Source organism: Panthera tigris, chromosome F3 (genome assembly GCF_018350195.1).
Source record: "Panthera tigris isolate Pti1 chromosome F3, P.tigris_Pti1_mat1.1, whole genome shotgun sequence".
Lineage (NCBI taxonomy): Eukaryota > Metazoa > Chordata > Mammalia > Carnivora > Felidae > Panthera > Panthera tigris.
The window spans coordinates 9,156,053-9,179,096 of record NC_056678.1 but is presented as its reverse complement, the minus strand read 5'-3'; the positions used below and the strand labels follow the sequence as shown (position 1 = coordinate 9,179,096).

General features: G+C 36.2%; 1 protein-coding gene across 9 annotated transcripts in view; it reads right to left on the bottom strand.

Moving 5' to 3' along the window:
• RGS7 (regulator of G protein signaling 7) overlaps nucleotides 1-23,044 on the bottom strand; it is a 516,778-nt gene that overhangs the window by 122,083 nt on the left and 371,651 nt on the right. For all 9 annotated transcript variants that reach the window (XM_042976049.1, XM_042976052.1, XM_042976056.1 and 6 more), the window contains 2 exons: nucleotides 13,403-13,509; nucleotides 8,109-8,160 (listed from right to left, as the gene is read on the bottom strand). In XM_042976049.1, the coding sequence (XP_042831983.1) occupies nucleotides 8,109-8,160; nucleotides 13,403-13,509 (159 nt within the window). The remainder of the gene's footprint in view (nucleotides 1-8,108; nucleotides 8,161-13,402; nucleotides 13,510-23,044) is intronic.

Below are 23,044 nucleotides of genomic sequence, written 5' to 3'. Positions count from 1 at the left end.
TCATCAGAAACCACACAAGCAAAAAAAGAGTGAAATGAGATATTTAGTATGTTGAAAGAAAAGACTGAAAACCTAGAATTCTTTATCCTGCAAAATTATCCTCCAAAAGTGAAGAAGAAATAGACACTTTCTCAGACAAATGAAAATTGTGGATATCTGTTGTCAGTAGGCCTGTCTTTTAAGTAATGCTAACAGAAGTTCTTCAAAGAAAAGTAAAGTTATATAGCTTGAAACTCAGAGCCACATAAAGAAGGAAGACTTCTAGAGAAGGAGTCAATGAAGGCAAAACAAAGTATTTTATTTTTAGTATTCTTAATTGATCTAAAGGATAATCATTTGTTCAAAATAGTAACAGCAACAATATATTCAGTGATTATAGCTTATAATTAAGTGAAGGGAATGACAGCAGTGTTGTAAGGTTGGGAGGAAGAAAGTGGGGATATTCTCTTATGAGGTCCTTATACTACTCATAAACTTTATAGTGTTATCTGAAAGTGATCTTATATTGGTTGTAAATGCATATTTAAAACTCTAGGGGAATCTTTAAACAATTAAAAGCATATGAAATGCTCAGTTAAAAGAAGAGAAGGCAGAGAAAAGATGGGAGAAAGAAAGAAAGAAAGAAAGAAAGAAAGAAAGAAAAGAAAAACAAAGAAAAAGGGAAATAAATAGAAAATAGCTACAAATAGGATAGATATTAATCCAACTATATTAATAATCACTTTAAATGTAATGGTCTAAATATGCCAATTAAAAGACAAAGACTCTCAGAGTGGACAAAAGATAGGACCTAATTATACGCTGTCTACAAAAAACCCACTTTAAAAATAAAGACACAGATAGATTACAAATAAAGGGGAGGACAAAAATTTGCCATGCTAACACTAATAAAAAGAAAGCTAGAAGATTAGCTAAATTAATTTCAAAGCAGACTTCAGAAAAAATAGCAACTATTAAGAAGAAACAGAGACATTATTATGATGAAGGGGTTAATTCTTCATGAAGACATAAAAATCCATGTTTATTCTCCTAATAACAGAGCATCAAAACGCTTGAGACAAAAACTGAGAGACTTCAAAGAGAAACGGCAAATATATATTATAATTAAAGACTTCAGCACACATCTATCTGTAGTTGAGAGATCCCGTGGTGGAAAAATTGGTAAAGACAAGCTGAACAGAAGAGCATCCTCAATCAATCAGATCAAATTGACATTTATATCCATCAATAGCAGAATGTATAATCTTCTCAGGCTCCAATGGGACATTCACCAAAACAGGCCCTGTCCTAGACCATAAAGCACACTCCAACAAATTTTGAAAATAGAAATCTTACAGAGTATGCTTTCAGACAGCAATGAAATTAAACCAGAAATTAGTAACAGAAAGATCACTAGAAAGCCCTCAAATGTTTGCAAGTAAACAACACACTTGAAAATAACGTTTTCAAAAAATCTCAAGACAAAAAAAAAAAAACACTTTCACTAAAGGACACTAAAAATACAAGTTATCAAATTCTGTAATGCAGTGAGGGCTGTGCTTAGAGGGAAATGTATAGCATTGAATACATACATTTTTTAAAAAAGATCTAAAACCAATAAACTACACTTCCAAAATAGGAAGTGAAGAAAAGGAAGAGAGCAAATTAAATCCAAAGGAAGAAGAAGAAAAGAAATACTAAGAGTTTACAGCAGAAATCAATGAACTTGAAACAGAAAACCAGTAAAGAAATTCAATAAAATCAAAAGTTGGTTATTTGAAGAGATCAATATTAATAAACCTCTAGGCAAGCTAACCAAGAAAACAAAGACAAAAATTACTAATATAATAAATTTTAAAAAGGGCTATTACTACTGATACCATAGACTTTAAAAAGATAGTAAAGGAATATTTTTTAATTGTTTTTAACGTTTATTTATTATTGAGAGACAGACAGAAACAGAGCAGGAGCATGGGAGGAGCAAAGAGAGGAGGAGACACAGAATCTGAAACAGGTTCCAGGCTCTGAGCTGTCAGCACAGGGCTGGAACTCACAAACTGCGAGATCATGACCCAAGCTGAAGTCGGTCGCTCAATCGACTGAGCCACCCAGGCGCCCCAGTAAAGGAATATTTTTGATTAATTAACTAATTAATTAATTAAGAGAGAATCCCAAGCAAGCTCCATGCTGTCAGCACAGCACCTGGTGCGGACCTTGAGCCCACGAATCATAGGATCCATGACCTGAGCCAAAACCAAGAGTCAGATGCTCAACTGACTGAGTCCCCCAGGCACCCCACAAAAAAAGATAGTAGAGGAATATTAAAAACAACTCTAGCCTACAAATATGGTAACCTATATAAAATACACCCATTTTTTGAAAGATACAATCTAAGAAAAGCCACACAAGGATAAAAACATAATCTGAATAGACCTATAACTGTTAAATAAGTTGAATCAATAACTGAGAATCTACCAAAACAGAAAGCACCAAGATGTTTTCAATGGCGAATTCAACCAAACATTTAAAGAAGAAATGATACCAACTCTCCACATTCTCTTCCAGAAAAGAGGCAAAATAAAAAGGAGTCATTTATAACAGTCTATGAGTACAGTATTATCCTAAGAGTAAAATCATAAGAATACATTACAAAAATGGTAAAGTATATATCAATATTCCCATGAACATAAATATCTCCAATATCTCCAATAAAATATTAGCAATCCACATCCAACAATGTAAAAAGAAGAATCATACACCATAACTAAATGAGATTTATTCTTGGTATGCAAGCCTGGCTGACCATTTGAAAGCCAATTAATGAAACCCATCACATCAAGAGACTAGAAAATAAAAACCATATGATCATATCAATAAATGCAGAGAAAGAATTTTTTTAAAATTTTGTTTAATGTTTATTTATTTTGGGGGAGAGACAGAGTGTGAGCGGGGGAGGGGCAGAGAGAGAGGGAGACACAGAATCTGAAGTAGACTCCAGGCTCCAAGCTGTCAGCATAGAGCCCGATGCGGGGCTGGAACTCACGAACTGCGAGATCATGACCTGAGGTGAAGTCAGGCACTCAACCGACTGAGCCACCCAGGCGCCCCATTGCAGAGAAATAATTTGACAAAATCTAGCACCTGTTCATTAAAACAAAACAAAACAACTCTCAACAAACTAGGAAAAGAGGGAAACTTCCTCGACTTAGTAGAGAACATCTACAAAAACCCTATGGCTAACAGCATATAAATGGTTAGAAACTAGATGCTTTCCTGTTAAGGTGAGGAACAATGCAAAGGTGTCCCTTTGCACACTCCTATTCAGTATCTTCTGGTAAGTTCTAGCTAATTCAGTAATACAAGAAAAATAAATTAAATGTATACAATTTGTACAGGAAGAAAGAAAACTTTGTTCACAAATAACATGTTTATCTATGCAGAAAATCTAAAAAGGGACTAGAAAACACTTAGAACTACTAAGTGATTATGACAAGTTTGAATGATAAAAATTTGCTTTTTTTGTAATCCAATAATGAACAATTGGAATTAGAAATGAAATATGCAGTACCATTAACATTAGCATACAAATGTAAATAGTGTGCTAAAAAAATAGTTTCTTTTAAGAAATTTAATGAAATGAGTACCAGATTTTTAAAAAATAATATATTTCATTTGACTAATGATTCAAAATATTATTTTGACATTTAAAAATAAACATTATTTTTGACATTTATTTTATTGTTTAATGGGAGATTTTTAATTAAAGTATAGTGACACACAACATTACATTAGTTTCAAGTATACAAAACAGTGATTCAACAAGTTTATACATTATGCTGTATTCAACACAAGGAATGGCTAAACTTCAAAATACTAAACACTGGTGAGGATGTCGAGCAGTAGGAGCTCTCATTCATTGCTGCTCAAGATGCAAAATGGTACAGCCACTCTAGAAAATTATTTGGCCATGTCTTACAAAGCTAAGCATAACCTTACCATATAATCAAGTAATTGTTCTCCCAAGGAGTTGTCCAAATGAATGGAAAACCAATGCCCCACAAACCCTGCATACTAATGTTTACAGCAGCTTTATTCAGTTACCAAATGTGGAAGCAGCCAAGACGTTCTTCAGTTGGTGAATGGATAAACAAACTGTGGTATATTCATAAAATGGAATGTTATTCTGTTATAAAAAGGCAGTGAGCTATCCCATCATGCAAAGACATGGAAGAACTTAAACACTTGTTATTAAGTAAAAAAAAAAAAAATCTGAAAAGGCTCCCTACTGTATTATTCCAATTATATGACATTCTGGAAAACGAAAAACTATGGAGACAGGAAAAAGAGCAGTGGTTGCCAGGGGTTCAGGAGGGAAAAGGGAAGGATGAATAACTAGAGCACAGGGAATTTTTAGGGTAATAAAACTATTCTGTAGGACACAGTAATGGTGGATACATGTCATTATACCTTTGTCAAAACCCACAGAATATACAATACAAAGATTAAACTCTAATGTAAACTAGGGGACTTTAGTGAATTATAATGTATCAATATTGGTTCATCAATAGCAACAAATGTACCACTCTAATGTAAGGTATTAATAATAGGGAAGAGTATGAGTAGGATTGAGGTGGTTTTATGGGATTATACATTCTGTTCAGTTTTTTGTTTTTTTTTTTTTGGTATACCTATAAAACTACTCCAAAAACTAGAAATTAAAAAAAAAAAAAAAACTGGCTTCAAAAATAGACATAGGAGTATAGTTATATCAAAAGTGAATGGTAAAGAATTTGGGAGTTGTATGGAGGACTGTGAAATAGAGCTGTAGATGCTCTTAAGTTAAAGCCCTTATGAAATAAACAACATCTAAATTAAGTGCCAAAATGAATGAAGCTGGAGCAACCCTCTTTCCCCTCTGCAGTTTTGTTAACGGGATGGACTCATGTTTTAGGGCAGGAAATAAACAATGCCTACTTTTAGAAAAGTGAAGTTCATGGCTTCTGTTTCAATGTACAACTCTGTTACTGTGTCTACTTGTTAGCACAGTACTCTTGAGCTTCCTCGTGCCTTGTCCTCCAGCCCTCACTGCAAGCACTTTGTGCTAGATCATTCTTGATGCACATACACCTGGGGAAGTCCATTCCTGGCCCCATTTTAATTGGCTTGGAGTGGAATGATTCTTGCTCTTGGATGGAAACTATCAGAAATCTCACTTAAGTTGATTGTCAAAGAGTGATGTTCATAGATGTGTAGCCCTGCAGCCCATACTGGCTTGTCTTAAGCACTAAACATAATCAACATATTCTGCTTTTCTACAACACCGAGGTGAATACAGAAAAGTGTTTCTCCATAAACTGACCTGTAAAGGTTTATTTTTTGCAGAACCTACTTGGTAAATTCAAACTGGTGGTGGAAACAGAGGTTGGGATGCCAATATATAGTGAAAGAAAACATTCCTCAAACCTGCTTAAGCACTAAACTCCTGTCTGCCCCAAGTTATCTTAGAAAAGAGAGACTAAGTAATCACCGTGCTTTGGGCCTTGTGGCCCAATCACATCACAGCATCAATATCCTCTTTATAAATTTTTTTTAATGTTTATTTATTTTGAGACAGAGAGAGACAGAGCATGAATGGGGGAGGGTCAGAGAGAGAGGGAGACACAGAACCTGAAGCAGGCTCCAGGCTCTGAGCTGTCAGCACAGAGCCCGACGCGGGGCTCGAACTCACGGACCGTGAGATCATGACCTGAGCCAAAGTCGGAAGCTCAACTGACTGAGCCACCCATCAATATCCTCTTTATAAACAGGAGCTCACATTTCATAACAGTATTTTTTAAGCACATGCTGGCAGGATATTCAAAGTTGGATAATTTGTATTGCTGCTATGATTTATTTGTGCCTAAAAAGAAAAATCATAGAAGATGCAGCATCATCGCCTGTGGAGGTGATGCACTGTCTAAGATCATGATTATTTACTTCCTCTCTTTTTTTTATAACATCTTATCGAATAACTATTTTTCCTTCACTTGTATATAATCCAAGCAAGCTAGACACAAACAGCTATATGTTTATTCAGGAGGGAAAATAAAATATGATAATTAAAAGCTACGTCTATGGTTAGTTAACAAATTGCAGGTATTCCAGCTTTGGGTAGAAAATAGAAGGCGACCCTCTCTAAAATGGACACAGTAGGAGTTAATGTGAAACTGAATTACATTAATCATTTTGAGATGACTGACTCTGAGGGATGTTCTGTAAATGATGTGCTGTGTAGGCCATGCCATTTCCTCAGGCTTTCCATTGGAACATCAATCTACTGTGAAATGAAACATGAGCCGTTATTGTGAACACTAACATATTTGTGAAGAACACAAAAGATGTGTCTAGAGAGAACACTGAGAGTAAGGATTTGCTTTTCTGCAAGGAACAGAGGCGATGCATCTGCCAGGCAATAATGATGATGAGCAAAAAACAATATTGATTTACTGAATATGAGAGGAGCAATGCCAGTTTCCTTAGGCATATTAATTTTGATTATTCCAATAACTTTAGAAAGTCAGTATTATTATTTCTGCTTGAAAAGTGAGCAGACTGGGACTCAGAAATATTACATGCCTCACCCAAAGTCACAGAGTTGGGTCTGTCTGCCTCCGGCTCATGGGGCTTTGTCCGTGAGCTCTTTCTCAGCTGTTCAAGTGTTTCAACCACTAGAATTTCATCCTTTGTAGTGAGACAACTACCAGGCAATATCCCAGGTTAGAAAAGATCTCCACAAAACTCTCTAGATCAGACCCACAAAGAAGCAGCTGTTTTTGTTTTTTTTTAATAACTTCTTTCTCTAAGTGCCTCAGTTTTGAAGAATGTGTGCCCTGAATGAATAAATCAGTGCTCTCACTACTGGAAATGATCATCTATTCTATTAATTCATAACTTTGCCGGTTTTTAGATGGTTTCCCATGTTAGTTTGAATCTTTGATTGGCATCTTGGATGAAGTACTAAATTCAAGTTTCTGAAATGACAGAAGTGAAGGATAGCTCCATTGGATTTTTCTACAGGCTTCTTATAAAGATGTCTCTCTAAGAGCAATGCCAAAGAAGGCCAGATGCTGTAAAGCTTCTCACTGCCTTTGCATATGCTGGTCCTTTGCTTCAAATGTGTTCTCTGCACTGTCTCCTGACAAATTTCCCCTCCTCCTTCAAAATTCAACTCAAATGGCTCTCAGTTCTGTGAAATCACTGCAATTTCCTGAGTAAATTCAATCTCTTGTTTATTTTAAACTTGTACATAATTTTGCACACACTGCTGTTATATTCACTCAGCACTCTATAGGAACTCCCGTATAATTCTTTCTTCTCATCTAACCTATGAGTTACCCAACGTTTTAGATGAAGTCAGAGTCACATTGTTACCCTAGCACCTAAGACAGTATTTGGTGTAAGAAAAAAAATCCTCAATAAATATTTGTAGAAATGACACTTTAAAACCATGCAGTCTTATCTTGGAAAACTGTAGTCTTCAGGAAGATGTGAAAAGATGTGCACTTGTTGGGGGTCTATGTTCTTGAAGAGCTTACCTAAAATCATGGTTGTTGAACCAAGTTCATTCTAAGTTCACTAAACTTGATTTATTACAATTAAACTTCTGTTAATGCTTTCTTTTGCTTGCCCTCACCATATTTAATATACCTTCTGCTTACAGAATCATAGGATGCCTGAAATAATAGTGAGAAAAATGGAGCCCCAGAAAGTCAAGGGACTTACCACAAATCACATAGCTAAGTGGGAGAGTAAAGTGGAACTCTGGGTCTCTGAGCCCCTTTGTTATTCTTTCTAGTGGACCAAGGTCCTACGGAAAAATAACAATAACTTTTTAAAGCTTGTTTATAGCTTTTTAACTTCTTCACAAGAAACGGGTTTTAATAGTTGTGTGGGGCATTATACCATGGAAAAAGTTGCCACCAGGTTTGTGCCTTTCCAAACAAAGCCATTCACAAATTTGATGTTAGCAATATTGGTCCCATAGTGGTATTGTGGTTTTCTTTTCTCAATCATAAAGCAATAAAATGTGAGCACGTGTTCATCCATACATATTGGCTGTCAATAATAAAATGAGGAGATATTGTACTGACCGTAGTCCGTGTTTTCTGGCTCCCAACAATTTGATGGCCAAAAATAGGGTGTCTGTGGAACAAAAAGAAGTGGAACCCAGGTTAAGCAGACACAAAATTAGTAGAGTTCTTGGTTTATGAGCTGTGTTCATCTTTGGCAATTATCCAGAATAGTTTGCTAATGATGTATGTTTTGTAATACAGGGAAAGTACCCAAACAGGCATTGTAAGACTTTCCTTCTACGATTACTTGCTGAGCAATTGTTCAGTCCAAATATGTGCAGCACCAGCCGGTTCTTTATTTTTTTTTTTTTTTAAACATTTTTTTTTTTCAACGTTTTTTATTTATTTTTGGGACAGAGAGAGACAGAGCATGAACGGGGGAGGGGCAGAGAGAGAGGGAGACACAGAATCGGAAACAGGCTCCAGGCTCCGAGCCATCAGCCCAGAGCCTGACGCGGGGCTCGAACTCACAGACCGCGAGATCATGACCTGGCTGAAGTCGGACGCTTAACCGACTGCGCCACCCAGGCGCCCCACCAGCCGGTTCTTTAAATGTCATACATTTGCTGCAATTTTACGTCAACTGACATAATGGTAAAAGGTGTGATTGCATCATTCAAAAAAAAGTTTTAATCCACAAAGACTGAAAGCAGAGTATTAAATTCAGCACGACTCAAGATAAAATATATTTAAATATAACGAATCATTTTTTTGATTCATGTATCTCATTATTGTCATCAGTAGACCCAAAAGCTCAACTATGAAAATTTACCCTAAGATCTGGCTCTGTTAATTATATGATGTAGCTCTCAACATTATCCAACTAGATTAAAATTTTTCTGTCTCACTTTAAAAAAATATTTCTTCATAGGGGCACCTGGGTGGCTCAGTCAGTTAAGTGTCCGACTTGATTTCAGCTCAGGTCATGATCTTGTGGTCTATGGGTTCCAGCCCCACATCAGGCTCCATGCTGACAGTTCAGAGCCTGCTTGGGATTCTCTCTCTCTCCTCTCTCTGCCCTTCCCCTGCTCATGCTCTCTCTCTCTCTCTCTCAAAATAAATAAATAAATTCTAAAAAATATATTTCTTCATAAAAACACTTACTGTTTTAAAATTTTAAACTGCACAGCCAGAAGTGATTTTTTAAAAACTAATTTTACTTAATTGATTTAATTTTAACCTATTTTAATTGATTGGTGTGATTAACAATTGACAAATCTCAGTCTGTGAAATTCTAGAACCTGACTGACAAAACCACAAAGACACTGACCAGGAAAACCCTGTTATCATCAACGTTTTGTATTTTCTAATAGTGCCTTTCTAGCCCCACTAGTTGGACATGCATGGCTCCAGACCATGGGGAAACTGAATGACTACTGTGTACTCTCGCAAGCTTTGATGATTACTCCAGGACTCGACAGAAAAATGACTGCAGACATCAAACTTGTGGGTTTAATTATATTTATTAGTCAATTACATTAGCTATCCATGTGTAATGAGCATATTTGACGTAATCTCTGATGAACCATTTGATAATTCTCCCTCTAGAAGATGGATTCTCAAGAAGGGGGAAAGGATAATTGGGGAGAACTGTTTGAATCTCTGAGGGAGAACCTTTTCAAATTGCTTGAGACTTTCAGGGGATTTTGATTTAGCCTCTACTCCTTCTGGGAATTGCTAATATAATAAAGAAGTCTACTGATGTTAGTTGTGTACACATGTGAACAAAATGACAACAAGAATTCGAGGTGGGGCGAGTTGAAACGCTAGAAAAAGCAAGACATCAAGAATTTTTATAACCCCATCCTCACCTGAATCCCACTTGACTCCTTGGGAGATAGAGCTTTGAGGGTAAAATTGGGTCAGGATTTAGGGGAACCATAGGGGGACAAGTAGTTAAAAATCTTGCTTTCATGAGGGCCATTGGTTTTTGAGATACTTCTCAAAAGTGTTATTTCCTGAGGGTTGCTTCTTTATTTTGTGAGGGGCATGTGTGTGTGTGTGTGTGTGTGTGTGTGTGTGTGTGTGTGTGTGTACATGTACCTTACTTTTAAAACACCTATTCTAGTCAGACTGGTCAAACACGTACTTTTTTTCTCAAAGCCACAAAGAATGTTCTTAACTTCATTCTCACCATTTTTCTTTATTCTTCCATCTTTTACTTTAGTGACAATTCCCTGACTAAAAGTAACAGAATGAAGCTATTTTATGTTCTGATATTATGTGGAAATGCCATCAAACCAACATTCTTCACTCATATTGCAAGATTTTTTTCTAGGAAAAGTATTTTAATTTATAGTAAAAGAGAATTTAAAGAATAACAAATGCTTATAATTCACCAAAATTTAAAAATTTACTTTTAAAGTTCAACTAGATTTCAGGACATTTTAATATATGAGTTTCTCTTTGCTTTTCAGAGTTGGCTTCTTTCAACTATGATAAAATTGAGCTAGCTATTGCTCAATAACCTTTAGCACATATACTAATGTGATGAAAGTCATGAAACTGACCTAGAGAATCATGTCAGATCTCAATTCCAGCTAGCTAATAGAGGATAATTAGACAATTGCAAGTTTACAATAAATATAGAAATCACATGCTTTAAATTGTGCTGAAAAATGGAGACAAATTTACATACTGCAGCATATCAATGAAATTAAATGAAGAGTTCTATTTGTCTCAAGTTCATGCCCAGAAGCTTCTTCAGATTCCTAATGATAGTTAAAATCTCAGTCATTCACTGGTAGAGTAGTAAATATGATATGGCAAGTTTCCTATTTTAATTCATGATTTTTGAAATCCTCCCAGGGAGTTGAATTGCAGCTCAGTGTAATAAAGAACTTTCTGCTGCTTGGAACCAACACAAAAATGGAGGTGGACACCTTGAACAAGAATGTGTTTTCTCTTACTAGAGCTGTTCAAATAAAAACCGATTAATGCCTTCACAGTCATTACAGCAGGAATTCAATTACCCCTGACTTTTCTGGAGCTTCTTTTGTTTGCTTTTTAAATCTCAGTTTTAAGATCCTATGACTATTAGATATACAAATATGTCATATTTAGATCCTATTTCAAATGTTAATAAGTCTTTAAAACATTTAACATTTAATATTTAACATTAATTAATGTAATTTAAAAGACTATCTATCATCTGTCATCTATGTAGGCACATTGAAAAATTGCTAGCCTTCTGCCAATACCTAGCAGTGATGTAATACACCTATCACTTGCACCCGTTCCCTTGCTTTGTTCTAAAGCTCTTTAAAAACAGTCTCTCCTCTCTCCAGAATGTAGGGTGACCCATTCCCAGCTCTGCTCATCTTTGATCCATGGCCATGACTAAGACATATAAACCTTGTCTGCCTATTAATTTCAATACAGGGAGGACAAGAGCAGAGTCAAACATTGTCAATCACGTTAACTCACAACATCATCACCAACTTTGGGCCATGTCTGAGCTAGTTTGCTTTAAGAAAAAAAATTTAAACTAGGTAATTCTCCAGAAATAAATAGACTGTATACAATGCTTCCCTTACAGATATGTTATTTTGCACAGAGACAGTTTTACTTGTAATATGATTGTGAGGATAGATAAAAGTTGTTATTTTTGTAAAAACAAAAATCACAATTTTTGAGATTTTTATTAGGCCTAAAGTTTACTTATAGTCTGTATATGAAAAAACATTTTTAATTTTTTTAATGTTTATTTTTTAGATAGAGACAACAATAGATATTGGGGGAGGGGCAGACACACACACACACACACACACACACACACACACAGAATCTGAAGCAGGGGCCAGGCTCTGAGCTGTCAGCACAGAGCCTGACATGGGGCTCGAACCCACAAACAGTGAGATCATGACCTGAGCTGAAGTTGAATGCCCAACCAACTGAGCTATTCAAGTGTCCCTATATGAAAAAATTTTTAAAGAAAGTAAGATTATATGGAAAATGCAATCTTCCAGTAGAAAAGTAACTCCCTTAAAAAAATCAAAAAGTGTTCCTAGTATGCAAATAATTTATTTGCTAATAAACTAATAATTTCTATTTATCAAAATGTTACCTTTTAAGACGACAAGGTACTTTAACTTCTCAATAAGCTATTTTAAGCTACCACCACATTAACTATAAAAAAGGATAATATTCCTCTATTTTAAAGCCTTTTAAAATTATGTAATTTGACTAACATATGTTGCTTGAATATTTAGGTCAGTATCATGATTTCAGGAGACTGCTTTATCTCCTAGGTATTCAGTACATAAAATCCTACGACTATTTGCCTTGTATAAAAGGGTCCTAAGGAAGTGACAGTGAGGGTGTTCCAGGAAGACAAAGATCTTTAAATGTTTTTAAAACATATTACCTCTTTGTTCTCTGTTTGCCCAAGCAAGTTCTTTGGTACCCAGGTTATTGTTTTGTCATTTATTTATAGAACATCTAATGATATTCAGAACAAATGAGAGAGAATGCTCCAGTGTCTACAAGTTTGACAATGGGGAGAATCCTCCAAAAAAACCTAGAGCAAGAGTTTCAACTCTGGCATTATATGTGCCCTAATTTTATGGGCTGGAATCCACCAGTCAGTTATTAAGAAATCATAATATCTAATGAAATATGAACTCAAGTGTGAAGTGCATGCTCAATGACCAAAATTAGAGTCCACAATCATTTTTGAAAGAATCTGCATTTTTGAAAGAATGAGCATCTATTTCATTTGAAAAGGACTTAGAAAAACTCATATCAGTTTACAGGTTATCTAAGGTATACTTCTGTCTCAGATGAGTGCACACACACAAAGCATCATGCACGTCAGTCTTTGCAGTCTTCTTGTAGGAAGGCCTCAGATACCAACATGCAGAAGGCCTTATAAGTAGCTAAATTCTGTATTGGAGCTTTCCCATGAGAATCTGCTTTGACCGAAGGCAGTCTTATATCATGGACAGGGTCCAGAGTATAATCAATTCAGTTACACGTCTCAACTTCCTTCCCAGTGGCTAATGCAGCTTACACATGAGTAACTCTCCCACCTCCTGAATTCCAGTAAGCCACTCTCTGAATTTTTCTTAACATTTTATATAAAACATATCTTCAATCATTATACATTTTAACTTTCACAAGTCATCTTAACCAAGCACATTCCATCTTTCTCTGCTTACTGTTTCTTCAGTTTTAAATTTAATATTAATTCGTTTCTAACTAGCTAAGTCAAATAAAATAAGTTCTATTTTCAAAATTTGTTTGTAAAAACAATCAACAAACAAAATGCAGATTTCTATTTTACAGTTAAGGAATATTTTCATCAAACTCACCTGAAACCGGTAAAAGGTACCATCATCTTTGAGTGTGAGGACGTGATCCGATATTGGAAAGAAGTAGCCATGGGCAGCCATTAATGTTCCCAAATGTAGCGCCTCCACTATTTCATGAAAACAGACAAATAAAAATGTATGTAAAATCTTTTTTTTAATGCTGATTTACAGGAGTAAAGGATTTTATTCTCTTTAGAGTATATTGTTACATTCAAATTCTTGGCATCCTAAACAACTTGGCTTTGTACTTTTTCTTTTTTTCCAGTTCTTTCACACAGGGTACTGAGATGGCTCTGCTTCCTGGTAGTGACTGTGCAATGGCCAGCCATATTGCATGACGAACGGTGGACAAAAACACAGCACTATGGAACACTGAGACTGGAAAGTTATTCTGAAATCATAGAATCTGAGTCCTTCATTTTACAGGTGAGACGTATTTTGCTGTATGTTAATGTCTTCCAAAAACAATTCTATTTGGCATTTATATAGCACTTTAAACTTTTAAAAGTATTCTCACTTGTATCACCCCCTGGCCTATATTATGGATATCCAATACTACCAACAATTCTTCTAATGACATGGATCACTATTACATGATGTCATCGGGGAACATTAAGGCATCTAGAACTGTTTATGCTGTGTTAAGTGAGCGCTAAACAACCATTCATGCTGCTACTACAGTCCTGAGATCATCTGGACTGCTCTAGCTTCTACAGCTCTATATTCAATGTTCTAGATATGAACTATGAAGATGTTTATTTGACAATGAAAATATTACAGTTTCCCAGAAGGCTGAGAAATGTTTGGAACATGATACTTTGATACTCATTCTCCTTTTATAGCAGCCAACAATTTCTTCCAATAAAATGGTTAATAAAATTTGGTCAACAGAATTATTATTGCATTTGTAGGGACAACATGAAGTTTGGCTAACTTAAATTCTAGAAAATATGAAACTCTATAAAATAATTTTTTAGTCCATCAACAAGTTAGATTTATTGATCTGTTTTGTATCTTTCTATACAATTTTGTTATGGATTTATTTCTGCTTTTTAGACAAGTAAATGGTTCTTTAATTCTAGAATTCTTGCAATAGTTCCAGGACTGTATAGATCTATCTTTATTTCTAGCCATCAATCCTGGGAGCTTTGATTCTCCAGCCAATACTGAGTCACTAAGCTGCTGGCTGTGGTGCAGATAAGCATAGGAATCCTGTCCCTCCCCTCCACCCTCCCATGCTTATAAAAGCTAATATAAAAATAATTATATTTTCATAATATAAAAATAATATAATATAATTATATTATAAAATATATAAAAACATATATTTATTATATAATATAAACATAATTGTTAAATTTTATCTGTGACAGTGCCCCTTTTAGTTGTCATCTATCATCTTGTAAACACTTCAATTGGTAACTTACTTCTGGCCTGTCTCTGTTTTGTTCTTGTTGATAATAAAGAACAACTGCCAATCATCCTCTTTGCCATATTCTTGGACGACTGTTATTAAGTGTCCCAGGCATCTTATCCACACTACGAATTAAGTCCTTCCCTGCACAGAATTTGTTTTTCTACAAAGGAGCATTTTTTCATCAATTATGTGTGTGTGTGTGTGTGTGTGTGTGTGTGTGTGTGTGTGTGTGTGTATAATGTCTATTATCCTTTTAGCTCAAAGCCAAGACCTTTTCAAAGCCTGTGCTGCTTACAGCTATATACCCACATATTCTTTGACTCTTGCTGAAACTCAGGAGCTAGTGTGGTGTTGTAAGAAGAACAAAACCTTTGGAGGCACTCACTAGTTTTTGTTACTTAAACAATGTGTGCCCCTCCCACCTTACAGAGTTGTTATAAGAATAAACAAGAATATGTGTAAAGAAGTTGGAATAGTGTCCTGTGTATAGGAGACATTCAGTATATGGTAGCTGTTGTGCCTTCAATATTTACACATGAATTCATGTTACCTTAATCCAAATCACTGCTAGGAAATCCACTTGCATAAATTTGTGTTCAAGTAGGCTGAGTGAGAGAAACTGGCAGTCCTAAATAGCATCCTAAGTAGCCACTTACATATTATTTTGTGTATGTGTGGATTACTTATAAAATTGAAATAGTAAGAGAATCTATAAGGATTGCTGGCTCATAATAATGTGCAGGTGCTTATAGACTTGTTCATATTCTGAGTCCCTGGACTCTCCTGTCAGGTAGCACAGGTCAGAGCAACCCATTACATCTGTTTTCATATTTCAAAGTCAGATGGTGCACCTATAATGTTATAACCATCTTTATTTGTTATTTTCCCAGCAGTCTATGGCTGAGGAAAACATGATTAGCACTACTTTCCAGAAAGAGAAATGAATTATGGCACATGAGAAGGTTTGCAGGGAGTAGATTCAGGAAAGGAAAACTGAGATGCCCAGAAAGATAAATAGAAAAAGCCTTCTGAACTCTAATCATAGGACTGAGTGTGACTAAAGAAACAACAAAACCAGTGGGGTGCTAAAGTACTCATCAGGATTAAAAAAAATATGGTGAAAGTAACATAGCGAAGCTGCAGGAAGAAAATCAGAAGCAAACAAACGTAAGCACATTCTGACCTTCCTGCACCCACCGGATACTGATTCCGAGAGATCATCCATTTCTGGAGGGGTAGGTACATGTCTGGAGGTTTTCCTCACGTAGCACTACCATGCATAGTCAGATTGTAACAAGTCATGTGCTTTGTCACAGGACCACCAGAGAACGTAGCTCCAGGACCCGAAAAATACTCAGAGGAAAAATCAGGGAGTTGGGGTGGACTGTCTGTTTTCTTTCAAACTTTTAAACTTGGCACTTAGCATATCAAGAGTGATTAGGAGCTATTGAGCCAATATTTGCTGAATGAGTAAATAAGCAAACTTATGAATCACGACATATCAAAAATATGAACAACGTAGTGCTGCGTGAAAAAAGACAACAATAGCTATTTTGTGTTGTGATGATGAGCACCTTGTTCAGCTCTTCCAAGATAATGCAGATGTTCATAGTCTCATTTCACGATACTTTTGTAAGCTTTGGAGGTGAGGCTGTGGCAGGTATTTCAACTACGGGAAAAGGTAATCATGAGCTTAACGGCACAAATGCCACTGAGAGATCTGAGAGTGGGCATGGTGTCGCGTCGTCAAGGTTGAACTGCTTCTTGCTAGTGATTAAGATGGAGCTGTACTTCCCCATGGTCCTTCTGCTTCTGAATCTCAGCACAGCCTTAACCTAATAAGAATCCAGAGGACGGGGGCGCCTGGGTGGCTTGGTTGGTTAAGCGTCTGACTTCAGCTCAGGTCACGATCTTGCGGTCCGTGAGTTCGAGCCCCGCGTCGGGCTCTGTGCCTACAGCTCAGAGCCTGGAGCCTGTTTCGGATTCTGTGTCTCCCTCTCTCTGTGACCCTCCCCCGTTCATGCTCTGTCTCTCTCTGTCTCAAAAATAAATAAACGTTAAAAAAAAGTTAAAAAAAAAAAAAAAAAAAGAATCCAGAGGACGGCTGACAGTCTTGGAACAAAGTGTTGAAAGAGTTTAATGAGTAATCCATCAAGATGGCCCTCCAATAATGACACACCAGATGGCTCCACAACATTACGCTTCTCGGCAAAATAATCACTAATTAATCTTGTACGTGTGTTATTTGCGTCACCCACACAGCTAAATCGAGTTCAACAACAAACCTACCACAAAATTCCAGTTTATTTTTCTTTCGGAGAGTCAAGCCATGAACAAACCGAGAGATAAAAATCCATCTCCAAACCACAGTTACGATGGGAACAGCCTAGTGTAGCTTTGTTAAGCCTGATCTATTCATTGCATTACTACACTCCAAACCCTGACTCAACAGGATTATCAAAATTCTTTAAAAGCAAAGAGAATTCTGCATAACATAATTTACTTTTGAATCACAAGTACTTGAGAAAGTTAATAGGATGAAAAGCATATTATAAAATAGGCTTGTGTTGTTCAGTGCTAGATTTCTATACATAGAAATATACATAGATTTCTATACTTACAACATATTTTCAAAACTCAGTAATATTTTCCTTATCCAGAGGCCCAACGCCTGGAAGTCCCAGCTCCTCCCAAATGTAGTCCATAATTGTGAAGTGATAGAAAAATGTCTCTGAATCAAGAAAATAATAATAAAATAATCTTGCTAAATCATGTTTTTATTTCTATCATATATTATTTATTTTTATTTTTTGTGTAATACTTAAGAATGGTATTGTTTCATCAGCAGCACACAGCGTACTTGAGGTAGTAATTGTGATTAGTATGTGGGGAGAAATATTTTGGAAGGAAATCCACTCAAAATAGAAAAAAATGACAGCTGATGATATGATATTAGGGAGAAAAAAAGCTAAAAAGCAGACAGAGGTTAGTTGCTAAATTATCAAATAACAGGCATTCATCAAGCTGATTCTGAGTCATAAAGATTTTGTTGAATTCTTACTCTCTGTGTAAGGAGACAGGGGAGTGGTCATTTTAGAAACACTTCAAAATATTATAATTTTTTTAGAGTTGGCATTTCAAAAGGTGAAGTTAGTCATGTGGAAAAATCAAATAGGTAGCACATTGTATCCTCTCACAAGGTCAAATAATAGTGAACTATTACTATATTTAGGAATTTGTGAGGTAAGTCCACATTCTCAATAGTTCTATGGTTACTGAAAGAAGTAGGTATTTGAGATTTCATTGATTTTTTTTTAAAGCATCATTTCCACATAGAAAAATCTTGTGCGGCTTGCTTTTTAACAATCATAATCAGGAAGTAGAAGTGGATAATATGGTGATACAGAATAGATAAGATAAAATAGATTCTGTTTGGAAGAAATAAAAACAGAGGCATAGTTTAGATCAACCGTGAGGAATGCACTAGGTAATTAAGTACAAAATATTCCCAAATAAAGGAGCAGAGTAGAGGCGAAGCAGCCAGGGCATGCAAACCTGCTGCCTGGGTTCAAATCCTGACTCCCTCACTTGCTGGCTGTGTGACTTGGCAACAGACTGGCATTTTCTGGGCTTCAGTGCACTCATTGCAAAATGAGGATAATAAAATATTTACATCAAAGTTTTGTTGTGAGGATAAACAGAGATAAAATGTGCAATGTGCTCAAAATAAGGTCCGCCATGTAAAAAGCATTCTAAAACTTGAGTTATTATCAGTTAGTTGATACTTAAGAAAGGATACATCGAGTAGCACTTAGTCTAGTGCTAAAACAATGAGGAAACTGGTAGCTGGTGTTGATCTAAGCCTCCAGGTCATGTTAAACACTTATAATTCAACATCTTTAAAGTCCTCCAGGTGATCAAACTGGAGTCTTTTGTGTGTAGACGATGAATCTGCTCTAGAATATACCTCTACTTTCTCCTAGACAGCAAAGAACACTACCAGGATCCCAAAGATTTGGTGTCATAGTTATAAAGAAAGATTTCCAGAGGTAATATACCCTGCACACTGGGTTTACAATCCAACACCTGACAACGCCAGGGATCATCGAGAAAGCCCCTGGCTTAGGAGAGAGGTGGGCAGGACTGACTGACCAGGACATGCTGAGCTGACACTGCTGAGAAATATTGGTGACAGGGGAATCACAGTGACAGCAGCCAGAACACAGATGAATTCTTAGGAAACCGTAATATTTGCTCAGGATTCCAAAACAACCCATTAAGAAAAAAACAATTGGCATTGAGAGTAACACAATCATAAATCAGTGGCCCTTATCAGAGACAGAGTAGAACAGTCAAGTTGCCTAATATCAGCAGGTATTAAGAAATTATTGAAATATTAAGAGCGATGCTAATTTATTTTATTTTATTTTAAGTTTACTTATTTATTTAGAGAGAGAGGGAGAAAGAGAGAGAACATAAGTGGGGAAGGGGCGGAGAGAGGATCCCAGTGCAAAGCCTGCCTTGGAACTTGAACTCACAAACTCCAAGATCATGACCTGAGCTGAAGTCAAAAGTCAGATGCTTAATCGACTGAGCCACCCAAGGTGCCCCGGCTGAAATTTTTTTTTAAGAGGGACCTATGTAATACTGGTGTGGAGAACTGGTTTAAGGTCTATGTTATATAATAACTACATGATATCAAGATGTTTATTTCCCAAATACAGGATATCCCTCTGTATAACTGGTAGTTCCATCATTGTACAAAATGGACTACATTTCAACAAGACTCTATTATATTTATATGTATTATAGGTACATAGAATGGTAATTCATATAAGAGAAAATCACTTTGAGTTTATCCAAGAACCGTGTAAGGAAACTGTAATAGTCACAAAAGCCAAGGCAATAATAAGTTATTCTGGAAAGCAACATTCCCTCTAAAATTCAGCATACTGGAGTGCCTGGGTGGCTCAGTGGGTTGAGCATCAACTCCTGATATCAGCTCAGGTCATGATCCCAGGGTTGTAGGATCGAGCCCCATGTTGCTTCTGTGCTGAGCATGGAGCCTGCTCAATATTCTCTCTCTCTCTCTCTCTCTCTCTCTCTCTCTCTCTCTCTCTCTCTCCCCCTTTCCCCATGTGTGCTCTCTCTAAAAAATATAAATAAAAAACAAACAAATAAATAAAATAAAATAAATAAAATAAAATTCAGCGTACATTCTGTAAAATTTCCACCAGTGAGCCTGGCTGAATGAGCTGAAAGGAGGGGGGGATGCAGTGAGTTAATTTATTAGGCAGGGGGTTTCCCCAGCATGTGTTGGTTCACATCAGCAACAGTCTGAACAAGCACACATGCGTATCAAGGAGAAACATGCTCAACTGCAGGTCGTGGGGCTGAATTTGAATCCCACTTTAGTTCTGTGACTGCATATCCTGAGTAAGTCATCTTGTTTCTCTGGACCTTAGAGTCAGCATCCATAAATGCAGGGCTGGATTGCCACATTCTTTCCAACTTGGATTCTCTGGCATTCAACCAAGCTTCACCTGGAAGTTGTGGCAAAAATGCTGCCACCCTTATTTTGCCTCTTTGTGTCAAAGGGAAATTGATTTTTCTTCTTCTGCAAATAATCCTTCCATGTCTATGGCCAATTCTCCAAAAAAAAAAAAAAAAAAAAAAAAAGTACAGTATAAAGTATACTACCTGAATTGAATTTCAGTTGCTTAAAACTCAGTCCTCATGATGACCTAGGGCTGCTACAGTAAAGAATTTTGTGTCCAGAGCAAATATCACACTTATTTCAAACAAATAGGAACTGGATTGATGAGTATTTTATATTTATATATTTTCTGAAGCTAGTTGTAAAAATGCAGGCATGATATGGGAATAACCAGTAATTCACCCCATGTAACAAAATGACCTGGATGCATTTGGTTTGAAAATCAAATGTCACTCCTAAAGAATAAGCAACATAGTCTTCTGATAATACCTAATAGTATCTCTTTTTAAAAAAAAAATCACTATTCATTAATGTATTTAAATCATGATGAAGTATAAGACTTAGCATCCAAGATCCATAGCCTTGGTCATAGAAAAAGGCACAGTTACTATGAAATTTCTAAACAAAGCCAGATGTAATTTCCTTTAATACTATTTTGCAGAAACCAGTGCTTCTACTGGAGGAGCAGTTTGGGGCATCAGAACTAATGTCTGAAACTCTCTAGATTACCTTTACCACCTGCTGTTCTCTTTTTAAAATAAAAATCCCAGTTGGCATAAACACATGTAACTTATCAGTTTCATTTTCTCATGTTTGTGTCTTTATGCTGGGTTTTGTGTGTGTTGGAAACCAGTTAACCTGGAAATAAGCAATGTCTTATTCCCAGCAATGTCTGGGAATTCCTGATTTTTAATACACAATACATGCCATGGTTCTACTCAATAGAGATGGTCCCTTGCAAGGAACAAAGTTTGGAAATGAGAAGGTGTAAGTTTGTTAAATGAGATGCAATCATTAAAATAACTGCTCTTTTTTCCATTTAAAAACAGCACAACCATCCATCAATAATCTGACTTTAATTTTAATATCAAAAAGTTATGACATTTCACAGAAGTGAGAATGAGGCAGACTCACAAACCAGAATGAAGAAATACAGATTAAAGGATCCTAATTAAAGGATTAACACCCCCTAAAAAATTACTTTTGTACAATAAGCCAAAATTTAAACACCAGATGTTTTTAAATTAAAATCCAATCTAAAAATATGGTTTCATAAGATGTGTAGACAACTCTACTGCCAAAATTCAAATCAAGATACTCTAGATGCTATATAGATGAGAACAATAAGACATGACTGATCCTCAGTGGGTTTGTAATATTTGTGGACCACCCTTCTACACTTGCACCTGCTGCAGAGTGCACAGCACTTTATGAGGCAGTAGTTAGAGCACAGACTTTGAGCAACATTGTCTGGCTGTGCTGCATATTAGAAATCCTCTGGTTTTGGATTTGAATTTTTAAAACTTTCACTATCATGAACAATCTTGTGATAAACATTCTGGTGACATACCTCCTGCTTGACTCCTCTCCTGAATTCCTATATTGTATCCAAGAGCCTGTGTGACATCTCCACTTGAATATTGTATAGGCCCCTTGCATTTATCATTGCAAAACCAAACTGCTGACTTTCATCTCACACCTGCTCTTTTTCAGTCTTTCCCATATCAGCAAATGTCAGTGATATTCATTTAACTTCTCAAGCCAAAACACTTGAATTGTTTTCGATGTCTGTCTTTCTTTCACTTATCACATCCAGTCCAGGAGCATATTCTGATGATTGTTCCTTGTGAACCCAGAATCTACCCACCTCCACCCCCCCCAGCCCAAGCTTGTATCATCTCTTGATGAGATCTCATTCAGAGAGGAGATGACATTCAGATTAGTTTCCCTTCATGCCCTGCTCTTTGCCACAGTGATCATTGTAAAATGTAAACCCAGCAATTCCATTTATAGGTATTTATCTGAAGAAAACCAAAAACACTATTTCAAATAGACACATGCACCCCTATGTTCATAGTAGCAGTATTTACAATAGCCAAGATATGGAAGCAACCCAAGTTTCTATCAATAGATAAATGGATAAAGAAGATGTGATCACACACACACACACACACACACACACACACACACACACACACACAGGAATATTAATCAGACACAAAAAAAGAATGAGATCCTGCCAATTGTGATAACACAGGTGGGTCTAGAGAATATTATACTAAGTGAAATAATTCAGATTGAGGAAGATAAATACTGGATAATTTCACTTATGTGTGTAATCTAAAAAAAATGAACAAACAAATCAAAACACAGACTCATATATACAGAGAACAAATTGGATGATTACTAGAGAGGAGGGGGTTGGGGGCTAAACAGAGTTGGTGAAGGGAATTAAGAAGTACAGTCTTCCATCAGAATTACAGAAGTATGGCCAACTAATCTTTGACAAAGCAGGAAAGAATATCCAGTGGAAAAAAGACAGTCTCTTTACCAAATGGTGCTGGGAGAACTGGACAGCAACATGCACAAGGTTGAAACTAGACCACTTTCTTACACCATTCACAAAAATAAACTCAAAATGTATAAAGGACCTGAATGTGAGACAGGAAACCATCAAAACCCTAGAGAAGAAAGCAGGAAAAAACTTCTCTGACCTCAGCCACAGCAA